This window comes from Sminthopsis crassicaudata, chromosome 3 (assembly GCF_048593235.1).
Source record: "Sminthopsis crassicaudata isolate SCR6 chromosome 3, ASM4859323v1, whole genome shotgun sequence".
NCBI lineage: Eukaryota > Metazoa > Chordata > Mammalia > Dasyuromorphia > Dasyuridae > Sminthopsis > Sminthopsis crassicaudata.
This window is the reverse complement of record NC_133619.1, coordinates 185251845-185264369: the sequence shown is the minus strand read 5'-3', so window position 1 is coordinate 185264369 and position 12525 is coordinate 185251845. Positions and strand designations below refer to the sequence as shown.

The following is a 12525-nucleotide window of genomic DNA, read 5'->3' as shown; positions in this document are numbered from 1 at the left end:
AATATTTTTTAAAAAGTTAAAAGAAAAGTCAGTTCCTATCTTCAAGGAACTTAAATTTTAATGGAGGAGGCAACATATCAACAAACTATGAACATACAAGATATATATTGAATAAATTGAAAATAATATCACAGGGCAGACACTAATTATGTGAATTAGTCTTGGAGCAGTGGGAAACCATTAAAAACCTTTTGAAGAAAGTAGGAATTAAATATAAGTCTTGAAGAAAGCTAGGGAAGCCAGAATACCAAGTGATTATGAAAAGGCATTCCAGACAAGAGGAAAGCAAAAATGCAAATGCCTTGATATTGGAGTCAGAGTGTTGTGTATAATAAAGAACAAGAAGGTAATTGCCGCTGGATCATAAAATACATAAGGAAGAGAAAGGTGTAAGAAAATTAGGAAGAGATTAGATTATGAGGGTCATTAAATGCCAAATAATTTGTTTTTGTTAGATCCTGGGGAAGTGATAGGGAACCAATGGAATTCATTGGGGGAGGTATGTGACAATCAGATTTATACTTAATTTCACAGTTAAGTAGATGATGGATTATATAGAGAAAGATTTGACCAACTTGAAAGTTCTTTAGTGAAGTAATCCATTGCTGGCAATGTGTTGCAGAGAAGGGGACATACATAAAAAGATTTGCCAAGAGACTGGATATTTTGAGTAAGTAGTACAGAATTGAAGATGATTTGGAGATTGCAAACCTGTTTGATTAGGAAGATGACAAGTGCACTCAATAGTAGTATAGAAGTTTGGAAGATGGTGAGATTTGGGGGCAAAGGGTAATAATGTTTTGGACATATTGAGTTTAAGATGCATGTGAGACATCCAACTTGAAATACCCATAAGGCAACTGGTAATGTAAAACTAGAGCTCAGGAGAGAAGTTAGGATATATATAATCAGAGAAGAGGGTGACCAACAGTGTCAAAAGTTATAGAGAAGTAAGAAAGTATGAGAATTTAGAGAAAGTCAATAGGTGATTACAGAAGATCATCAGTGATTTTTGAAAGAATAGTCTCAGGTGAATGATAAAGTCTGAAGCTAGATTATAGAAGGATTAAAATAGAGTAAGAGGAGGCAATGATTATAGACAGTTTTCTCAAGGAGTTTGAAAATCAGCAAATGGAGGATACATGCTTGAAATCTAATTACATCTAGGGAAAAAAGAAAAAAATACAAAGGCTTTAAATATACATACATGTATGTTATATATAATACATATATAATTCTTTCTTTGTTGTGAATCTTAAAGTGTTATATAAATGTTATCATTATACTTACACATGTGAAAAACATATGAGAAACAATTTCTCTTTAAGAACTTAAACATTACTCATTGTTTTGCTTAGTCTAAGCCTCATTATTTCCTGCATTTGTGGTCAAATTAACACTAGCATGTCATTGATAGAGATCCCAGACTTTCCATGTGTTCTTTTTTAACATGGATAACTCCTGTCCAAGTCCTTCTTCAAATCCTTCTAATTTCTCTCTTTTAAAACTCAGAATTTCTTGCAAAGTTCAGCTTACTTGCTATCTCTTATAGGAATCTATTCCTAATCACCCCATTTTAGTGCTTTCTACCTCTTAAAATTATGATGTATTACTTTGTGCTAACTTATTTTTAAACAAACATTATATTTGTGTTGTTACGCAAACCCAGTGGTTTCCAAAGATTTTGTTCCATTATCCCTTTTCAATAAAAAAAGTGTTATGAATCATCAGGCTAATTTTATATACTACTCAAAATATTCTTTGTAAGCACCATAAAGAATTTTTACTACAAACTCTTTAGACCATCATTGGATAGAGTATGTGAACCATTAAATAGAACCACTTACCTTACCCTATTTCACTCTCCCAAATATATTTTCAATATAAGCTCAATAAGGTACTGTTTCCTTTTTTTTTGTCTCTGTAATCATTGCACCAGGCAAATAGTAGATGCTTAATATATAATTGCTAAATTGAATTAAGTAGAACAAAGAGCTTTTATGGATGTTATACCCCATGAGATGGAGGATTTTAGTTCTTTTAATAGTTAATAGTACCAGTGCAGCTGCCATTTTTCCTGTTTCTTCTTCTTATCCTAGAAATCTCCCTTCACTTCAACATATTTGTCTTAACTTTACTACATCAGTCCTATACAACCTCAGAGGGCTTAGGTCGGGCACAAATAATCCATTAAAACATTTGGAATGAAGATGTTTCTCGATTTATACACCTTCTTTAATGCAGGCATGTTATGCTGGGTGGTCCTGTGCCAGGACCTCTCATGTCTCACAATCAATACAAAAGTTCTTCAGAAAAAAACTTGAAAATGTCCTAATACCAATTCTTCTGAGCATGATGTGGGTGCTTGCCTTGGGCAAGTTTTCTATAAAAATGTCCATTTAGAGGCTAACTGACCTGATTAAGATTACACTTCCAAAGTAAGACCTGAACTTGAATATTTCTGATATCAAGTTTAGCTGTTTATCCCTATTCCAGACTGATTGCTATTCAGTAATATTAAAATTAGTAGTTCATTGAAATCTTTTTTGAGGCATTTGTTGTTGTTTAGTTGATCCAGTCACATCTGACTCTTTATAACTCTATTTGGGGTTTTCTTGGAGTGATTTGCCATTTCCTTCTCCATCTCATTTTATAGATGAGGAAACAGAGACAAAATAGTGAAGTAATCTGCCCAAGGTCACACAATTAGGAAGTGTCTGAGATTTGAATATGAACACAGGAAGATGAATCTTCCTGAGTTTAGGCCCAGCACTCTATCCACTGTGCCACCAAACTGCTTTATTTTTGAAGCATTAGACTCAATCAATTCTATGTCAATTTTAAATGATACATTGAGCTGACTAGTTGTCCTAAGATTTCAGGGACAGAAGAGGTAAGTAAGTAATTCATGCCAAGATTTTAAAGTCTTAAGCATTTCAACATATATCTATTCTCTTCTATGTTTATTGATTGGTTGACTGATTACTTTAGCTGCAATGATGTCAACAATGTCACTTCTTAGCTCCTATCTGTTCCTCCTATATACTCTCCATTACCTTTCTCACTTTATAAGCTTTCACTTGATTGACATATTTCAGCATTGCCAGGTGGACCTTTTAAAAAGATTTTTGCTTTCTTTCTTTCTGTAGTTTCTGTTTTCCTATTCTGCAACACAGCCGATAAGAACTCATAATTTGACTAATAGGTTCCATTGAGGGTCTTTGAGTTAAATTTACAAGAAGAATTTATTTCAGTGTTTTAGCCTTTGAAAAATGATGAATTTGTTTAATAGATATGCAATTAACCAGCTTAAAAATGATCATTAGAAACCCTCTTTTATTTGGCTACTATATGCCTCCAAACCCTCAGTCCATTTATCACCAGCTGCATCCATTAATTCAGTATTACTTGTCCTTGACTAAGAGCCTTCTGAAACTTCACATTTTGAATTTAACAAAGTACAAATATTAGGACAGAGTCTTTTCTGCCTGAATATATCTGATTTTAAAGCTTGGAAAACATTGTTTTGAGTTTTTCTTACCATTTTTGTTGCTTTACAATATATTTAAAAAAAAAAAAAAGATTGGCAATCCATACAGTAGGATTGCAGTTGGTGAATATTACTAGTTTTCAAGTGATTGCTTTTTTCTAAGAAAGAAAGAAAAAGAAAAGAAATCGTTCTATCAGGGCTGGGCTGGGGTTTGTATATGAGATTTTTTTAGATTTAGTGCTAAGAATTTCAATGTCTTTTTATGTTTGTCTACATTTGTGGTAGAATACATATTTGATCCAGCTGGGCAGTCATTCAAAAGAATACTGCCTGCAGCTTTTGGTACTCCAAGTTTCAAAATATGAAATCTGATTGGGGAAAATTAACTCCCTAATTATATTAAGTATGTGTGTAGTGCAAATACCAAGAATCCAGGTTTGATTGTAGTCTACTATCATTTATTCCATGGCTTTTGGATAAAATCTGAGGTTCTAGCCTAATTCAATACACATGATGTATACTATGTCCTAGGATCAATAACAGAAGGGTTGCTGTTTTTACAGTTATAAAAATGAAAAAAAAAAAAAAAGAAACTTTATTTACTACTGGTTTAAGTTCTAAATATGTTTTTCTTTTCCTTCTCTCTTTTATTCTCTCTTTCCTCGGGGTTTCCAGTTTATCGTGGTTTCTGGGCAGTGTTCCTTTTCCTTGGTGTTATGGCAGCAATAATCGCTACCTTCTTCATCATCTGCGCTGCTCCCTTTGCCAGCCATATTCTGTTTAAAGCAGCAGGAGGTGCCTTTATCACTGCTGGTAGGTATAGTAGTACACTGCATAAATTTAAGTCCATGTTTTTCCATATTTTTTTTTATTTCTGTTTTTGGAGCTTTTAGACTTGACTTTTAGCTTAGCCTATAGCTATACAATATATATGCTTGCTCAAACATCTATATGAATTTTCCCATCTGTTGGATTGTGGAAAGTCGCAACTCCATCAATTTGATGGTTTCTGTGTAGCTGTGGACTTCCTTATGGTGTCTGAAAAGCAGGATAAAATTAACCCAAACTAAAATATCATGATATAGATTGCCTGTGAAGAAGTTGAGCCATGTAATCCTATTTGATACTGTTATAACAGGGAAGGGACAACAATAAGTACAGATGAATTATTTAGCATAAAATCAGGGTTTATATCATATTTTCTTTTTTTTTTTTCCTTTTTTCCTTCTCCCAAGCAAAATAGATGTGAACCTACAGTTCTCTCTCTCTCTCTCTCTCTCTCTCTCTCTCTCTCTCTCTCTCTCTCTCTCTCTCTCTCTCTCTCTCTCTCTCTCTCTCTCTCTCTCTCTCTCTCTCTCTCTTCTCTCTCTCTCTCTCTCTCTCTCTCTCTCTCTCTCTCTCTCTCTCTCTCTCTCTCTCTCTCTCTCTCTCTCTTCTCTTCTCTCTCTCTCTCTCTCTCTCTCTCTCTCTCTCTCTCTCTCTCTCTCTCTCACATCTGTCTTCCTTTTATCATATTAGAATCAATAGTAGTTTTATGTAATTGATCATGTCACATTAAGTGATATTTCAGAAAAAAACATTTTACTCATTTATGTTATTATCTTGCTATTTATGGAATCAATTGAGAAATCTTAATCTTCAAGGCTAGATTCCTTGGAATTATCTTTGAATTGTTCTTAACTTTTATTGTCAAAATTCTACTGATTTTTCCAAGACAATTTCTCTTAAGAATTCACCTTGCTTCACATATTTATGTCATGATTACATTGCATATAATATTTATTGGCCAGGGGACGGGTGATATTGTTCATCTTTCTGAATGATGACATATGAGCAGAAACAGTATGTTACTGGTACGTGTATGGCATGTACTTATAGATATATATCTATTTATATACATGTACTCAGAAATTTAGGTGACACAGTGATGGGTCTGGAATAAAGAAGATTCAGGCCTTGGGTTATGTGATCATGGGCAAGTCACTTGACTCTGTTTGCCCCAGTTTTCTCATCTGTAAAATGAACTGGATAATGAAATGAAAATGGAAAAACTACTCCAGTATCTTTGCCAAGAAAACCCCAAGTGGGATCATAAAGAGTTAGACATGACTGAACAACAAACTCATATATGTATATCATTTATAAGTGATATATGATAAATAAATATAATTTAATAAATTCATATATATTCAATTTATATGTGAAATTTACAAATAGAAGCAACCTAGCAAAGGGGATAGAGAGCTTAGAAGACCTGAGTTTAAGACCTGCCTCTAACAGATTTTTGCTGTCTATATTATAGCTCAGTCAACTCCCAAAGACTTTGAATTGCAGAGAAAGTGTCTCCATCTTCATGGACAGATGAAGTTTTCTTAAGGGGAAGATCCCAATATTAATGAATCTCAGGCTTTGTCTCATTCCTAATATCTTTAAAATGTTTCCCCCCTCAAATCCTAATAATTGTTTTAGGTATTAAAATATGCATTAATGAGTTGTTTAAATAAGTGTTAACAACTGATGGCACAAATTAAAAATAAAAGACATGTGAAGAATGATGCTATCTGCATTAAGAGAAAGAACTGACAAATTAGAAATATGTGTAGGATAATTTTATGTGTATATATTCCTATTTGTATCTAATGGTAGCCATCTTTAGGGTAGAGAGGGAGTGAAGAAAAAAATGAATTTACATTTTAATCTTATTTGGGGGGAATATTTGGAGGGAATAGCAAGTTGTATATGATAGATATGCAGTTTCATATGCAAACATCTTTTAATTTTACTGTGTAGTAGAAATGCTTGCACATTTCTGCAGTATGTCAAGCACCATGCTAAGTAAGAACTTTACAAATTACTATTGCATTTGACTCTCCCTACAACCTTATGATATAGGTGCTATTTTTATTCTCATATTACTATTGAGGAAACTGGGGTAAAGGTTTAGCAATTTGCTGAGACTCACATAGATAGTGTCAGAGGCTGAATTTGAACTCCAGTTTTCTTGCCTCCATGCCCAGGATTTTAACCATTGTAGCCTAAGTGATGATTCCTGATCACAAAGAAATTAAAACTTAGTCAGACAGATGTAACTAATATAATCCCTAAACAAAATGACTTACAGTGGCTCTTTATCGCTTATTAGTTCCAGCATATACCCTTGATCCTGGTATTTGAAGTCTTTTCACAATTCTCTCTCAGATCTTATTTTGATCAGAGAACAAAATGCTTGACCTGCAATAAAAGTTGAGAAGGATTCAAGTCCCAGCAGGGCCACTATTGAGTCTATATCCCAAGAAAATCATTAAGGAGAAAAAAAGAACTCACATGTACAAAATGTAGTAGTTCTTTTTTGTGGCAGCAAAGAATTGGAAAATGAGTAGATGCCTATCAATTAGGGAATGGCTGAATACATTTTAGTATATGAAGGTAAAGGATCATTATTATTCTATAAAAAATGAAGAACAAGCTGATTTTAGAAAGGCCTGAAAAGATTTATACAAATTGATGCTGAGTGGGGCAGCTAGGTGGCACAGTGGATAGAGCACCAGCCTTGAATTCAGGAGGACCTGAGTTCAAATCTGGTCTCAGACACTTAACACTTCCTAGCTGTGTGATCCTGGGCAAGTCACTTAACCCCAGCCTCAGGGGGAAACAAAACAAAACAAAACAAAAAACCAAATTGATGCTGAGCGAAACACGTAGAACCAAGAATATGTTGTATATAGTATAAGGAAGACTATGAGATGATCAACAATGAAAGACTTGGCTCTTCTCAGTGGTTCAGTGATCCAAGGCAATCCCAATAAACTTTAGATGGAAAACACCATCCAGAAAGAGAATTATGGAGATTGAATATAAATCAACACATGCTATGTTCACTTCTTTTTTGTTTTTTATTTTTCTCTCTTATGGTTTTTTTCCTTTTATTCTGATTTTTCTCTCCCAACAGGATTCATAAAGAAATGTGTATTAAAAAAGGTTAATATACATGTATATCAGAAAAAAATAAAAAATAAAAGTTCACAGATTACAGATTAAGGACCTCTACACTAAATGAAAAGGTACTCCTTTGTGAATCCTATTTTCCCCAAGCAAAATATAGGTATGTCCTCAGAGAATCAGTTAACATCTAATGTCAGGCCAGTAATAATGAACTGCCTCTTCAGACTTCTAGAATCACTTTCCACTAAGTGCTGAAGTAGAGCAGATAAGTGGTGCAGTACATAGAGTAATAGTAGGGTTAAGAGGACCTGAGTTCAAATTTGATTCAGATACTTAGCAGCTGTGTGATCCAGAGCAAGTCATTTTGTTAGCCTCAGTTTCTTCCTCTATAAAATGAACACTCCTTTGTCAAGAAAACAACAAAATGGAGTCATTGGGCATCTAAATGACGCAAAAATAAGAGTTGAGACACATAGAACAGAAGGACTAATTTTTGTGTAGCTTCAGGGCAGTGTAATAGTTTATTTATTTATTTTTGGTGTTAAACAATGCCTTGTTTTTCGTTTTATTTTCCTTTTTCCTGGGACATAAGAATTAGACACTAAGGGATCATGAAGTAACATGTAGCACCAAATATTTGAACTTCCTGATTATCCCGATTATGAGTTTGGGTTTGTAGAATTAATGACATAAATGCAGCAAGCTTAGCTGGGATAAATTACTAAATTGTTTGGGTGCATCAGAAGGGACATACTATTCTATCCACTGCACCAAGCACAACCATTACATATCTGTTGAATTGATTTAAATTGAAAAGTCAGTATCTTTGGAAAGACATTCATGTTATCCACTGTTCACGTACCTCTAGAGAAATTACAAAAAATACAAGTGCTCATACCTAATTGTCATTTTTTAAATTGCTAATTTTTTAAGGCATTGATTCAGACTGTATTTGTTAAGAAGATACTGTCCTTAGAGTCATGAAGGCATGTGCCATGTTCCAGTTTTACTGCTAACTTTTTATGTGAACTTGGACAAACTTGGTTAATTTCTCTGGATGTCAGGGGATTCTCTGAAATCATCTCTGAAATTCCCTTCTGGATCTTATCAATATCTGAGTTCAAGTTAATATATTGGAAAAGTTTTATAGTTAATATATGTTGTAAATAACAGGATTCTTCTCATTCCCCTACTCTGCTTTTTCTTATCTTTTCTTTAATATTTACACAGAATGGGGGAATGTAACAAAACTTTTCAGTAATTAAACATTACAGCAGATATGGCATATTTTTAAACTCAGAAATTATCCTGGCTATTCATTGATATTGAATTTTTCTTTTAAAGGAGATCTTTTGTCTTTTCTACTCATACATAATTCATACATAAGGCATTTCTTGGGGGAGAGAGAAGGGTGTTAAAAAAGTCTCTAAAAAAATCCTCAAACTGAAAACACATTCTTTACCTTTTTAAATTAGAATCTTACTGTGGATTATATATTTTGGCTGAGCACTCTGTGGGTAAATGAAACAGCTGTTACCAATTCACATGCCATTGACAGGTGGTTAGGGCTTTTTGTTAAGAATCATGTACTAACTGGGCCCAGGAATACTTATGGGACAGAAACAAATGTGTGGAGGGGAACTTAAAGTTGGGCCCTGGATATCCTGAAATGGAGGCATGCCTCCAAATATCCCAGAATTATTATATGCCAATCGTGGGAATCATTATATTCCCGCGATTGGCATATAATTCTTATGGAATTACATAATTAAAAAATATTGTTCTTAAATGAAATAAGAAGGCATTTCCCAGATTGGACAGATGAATGAATGGAATGGATGGTATAGTACATAGGCCATGAGAATGGAGTAAGGAAAAACTGCACCTATCTTGGGTATTTGTTAGCTATGTGACCTTAAGCAAGTTGTATTCTCTGTGTTTCAGTTACTTCATCTATAAAATGAGGATGCTAGATTTACTGGGCTCTAAGATCTCTCCCAGTTCAGAATCTTTGATCCTATGAGTAAATTAAAAAATGATTAAGCATTTAGTCTATGCCAATTAGTGTGGTAACTGCTGAGGTTATACATATAAAAATCATACTGTTCCACTTTCAAGAAGCTTCTGTTATAATAGAGAAAAACAACATAAATGAAAAGATATAGTTTCAAGGTTAATGGTAAACCCTGATAGTTCTTGGGGTTCTAAAGCAGTGTGGAAGAGAAGGGAAGACTCTGAAAGAAGAGCAGAGTGCTAAGAGGTTAATTTTTTTTTTTTTTCAGAGGGTTAGCTCTGGGTGAAGGTTCTGTGCATAGATGATTACACAGTAATTATTTTTTTCAACTATAAAGCATTATGTCACATAAAGATAAGCTGAAAAAGCTAGGTTTGTTTATCCTGGAGAAGCAAAAACTTAAGGGAAATGTCATAATAAGCTTTTAATTATTTAAAAGAAAAAAACTGATTAGACTTGTTCTGTTTTGTCTCGGGAAGAACTAGAAGTAGTGGTTCAAAGTTACTGATGAAGAATTAGACTAGATAAAAGGAAAAATCTTCAGCAACTAGCTATTTAAAAATGAAATCGATTTTAATAGATTTAGAATCAAAGACTGGATGATTACTTGTTAAAGTTGTAATTATGGAAATTCTTGGCCTGGTATGTGTTGGACTACTTTGTTTTTGAAGTTCCTTCAGTGTCAGAAATTCTGTGGATCTATGACTAAAGGATGGGAATATGAAGATCCATATTTCAGTTGAATACAAGGACAATTTTGAAGAAAATAGTGCTATCCAAATCTAAACTTGGAAGGATGCTTTGAGGTCTGAGATGTTCAAAATCATGATCTTATGGTAGATAAGTCCAACTTTACAATATTATCTTCGCTGGAGTCATTTGTCCTTTTTTTCCTCCCATTACCAGTTATCTCTTTCCAAATTCAATGCTATATATATCAATATATATGCTGACATGTCAGTATGTATGCTGGCAGGATGCATTACAAATACTGTCAAAGCATCTTTCCAGGTCTAAATCAGTGATGACTTTGGTTTTATTCTTGACTTGGAAGTTAACTGACTGTGTGATTCTGGAGAAAGGGTTGAGCTTGGGTTCTTAATTTTTCTAAATCTCAGTTTTCTCATCTGTAAAATTAGGATAATACTTTTATTACTTACCTTCAAATGCTATATGAACATAACTATTATTATTATGCTGTGTAGAAATCTATGGCTTTTCACTCATCCAGACTCTTTTCTGCCATAAACCAATCCAGAATAATCCCTTGAGGCAGATAACTGCTGAAACTTAATGTAGTCCATTTCTGCCTTTCTAATTCTGAATGCAGAGTTTAATTAGCTTCTTTCCTGAGATTATGCTAAACTAGAAAAGGGCAGAAGTTGGCTCTTCATTGGTACATGAGAATATCAACACTAAGTAGTCATCAGAAAGTGGTGTCTGACATTCTCCCCTTAGTAGAGATATACTGATGTCTTCCTGTGTGTCCTGAAAAAAGGATGGAGCCAGTATCATTTTTGTTCTGTTCTACCTATAATTCAAGCTTAATGGAAGAATGTCTAAGTGTTCCCTAGAGAAGTCTAACTCTGGCAATAAGGTCAGTTAGGCCATTAAGATACTTTAATAGTTTATGAATTCCATAATTTTATCAGTGTACATATTCTCTCAACTAATCTGGTTATAATCTTTCTCTCCAGGCTTTCTATACCTTTGTGGATAGTTTACATGATTTGTTCAGCCCTCAAATATTTATTACCTGGTGGCCAATTTTTAAAGTGATGAAGCTCTTTAAGCATAGTGAGGTTGAACTTCAAAGAATAGGTACTCCTTGCTTGGTCCATATACAAAACTTAGTGAATATAGTACTGGACCTGGAGTTAGGAAGACTCATTTTCCTGACTTCAAATATAGCCTTAGACACTTAATGATTGTGTGACCCTAGGCAAGTCACTTTGTTTCTATTTCCTTGTCTGTAAAAGGATTTGGAGAAAAAAATGGCAGACCACAAATGTCCAAAAAAAAAAAAAAAAAAAAAAACCCACAAATAAAGTCACAAAAATTCATATACAACTGAAAAATGACTGAAAAACAATAGAAATTCTTACAACTCTTTTTTTTTTTTCTTTCTAGTGGCAAAGAATTTAAAATTGAGGGGAGTACTGTCAATTGATAATCTTGAAGGGGCTCGTGGGTGAAGTCCCAGGTTGGCTCCTGGCTGGTTTCAGCCAGGCTTAGAATTTGAATAGAATTCAATGGGTTTTTAGATAAGGAACTGTTTGCGCTTGGGGTGGGGGTTGGGGAAACCTGAACAGATCATTAGAATAGGGGTTGGGACAGCCCAAGTTAGTTCTGATCCCATGGTGGCTGGGAATTAGAAAGGAATCTTAACCCACATCAAAAGTGCTTGCCTTCTGAAACAAGCCTCCCAAGGAGGAGTGGGAAGATAGAGAGAATTTGAAATTCAAAAGTTTAAAAAATTTTTGTTTAACTTTTCTTTACATATAATTGAGAAATATTTAATGAAATAAATAAAAATAAATATACCTATGACATCAGGCCTCTATACAAAAGTGTATAAAGTATAAACAGCAAGCAAGGTGATCCAAAGATTTTAATGCAAGACAGCATCATAAATTGATGGACATGATCTATAATTGAAATATGGGTCTGGAAGAGAATAGAGATGGATACTTGACTTTAGATTTCATTACTACAGGAAATTCTCAATTAAGAAAACTCTCATTATCAATACATTTTGATTTCTCTGCATCCTGAGAAGTCAATTGACTTGTCTTGTGTCAGAGGCCAAACCTGAACCAAAATCTTCCTAGTTTCAATCATGGTTTTCTATTTGCTACAAAATGATAGCTCTGGAGATTTATACCTGAAAATGAACTTGGGTAAAAGGGAAATGGTGGGAAGTGGCAGAAAAGAAGATGTTACAAGATGGATAGAGATTAGCATTGTACATTAATTTAGAAGATATCTTTATGTTAGTGAATACAAGATCCAAAGTGGGAAAGCAGGGAAGAGAATATTTGGATAAAGATAAAGAGAGGCAGGAGTAGATGGGACATTG

At 34.0% G+C, this 12525-nt stretch overlaps 1 protein-coding gene across 1 annotated transcript in view; it reads left to right on the top strand.

Annotated features, from left to right (window-relative positions):
• Positions 1 to 12525, top strand: part of TMEM182 (transmembrane protein 182) — a 77725-nt gene that overhangs the window by 29061 nt on the left and 36139 nt on the right. The window contains exon 4 of the mRNA XM_074299711.1: positions 4166 to 4303. Within this exon, the coding sequence (XP_074155812.1) occupies positions 4166 to 4303 (138 nt within the window). The remainder of the gene's footprint in view (positions 1 to 4165; positions 4304 to 12525) is intronic.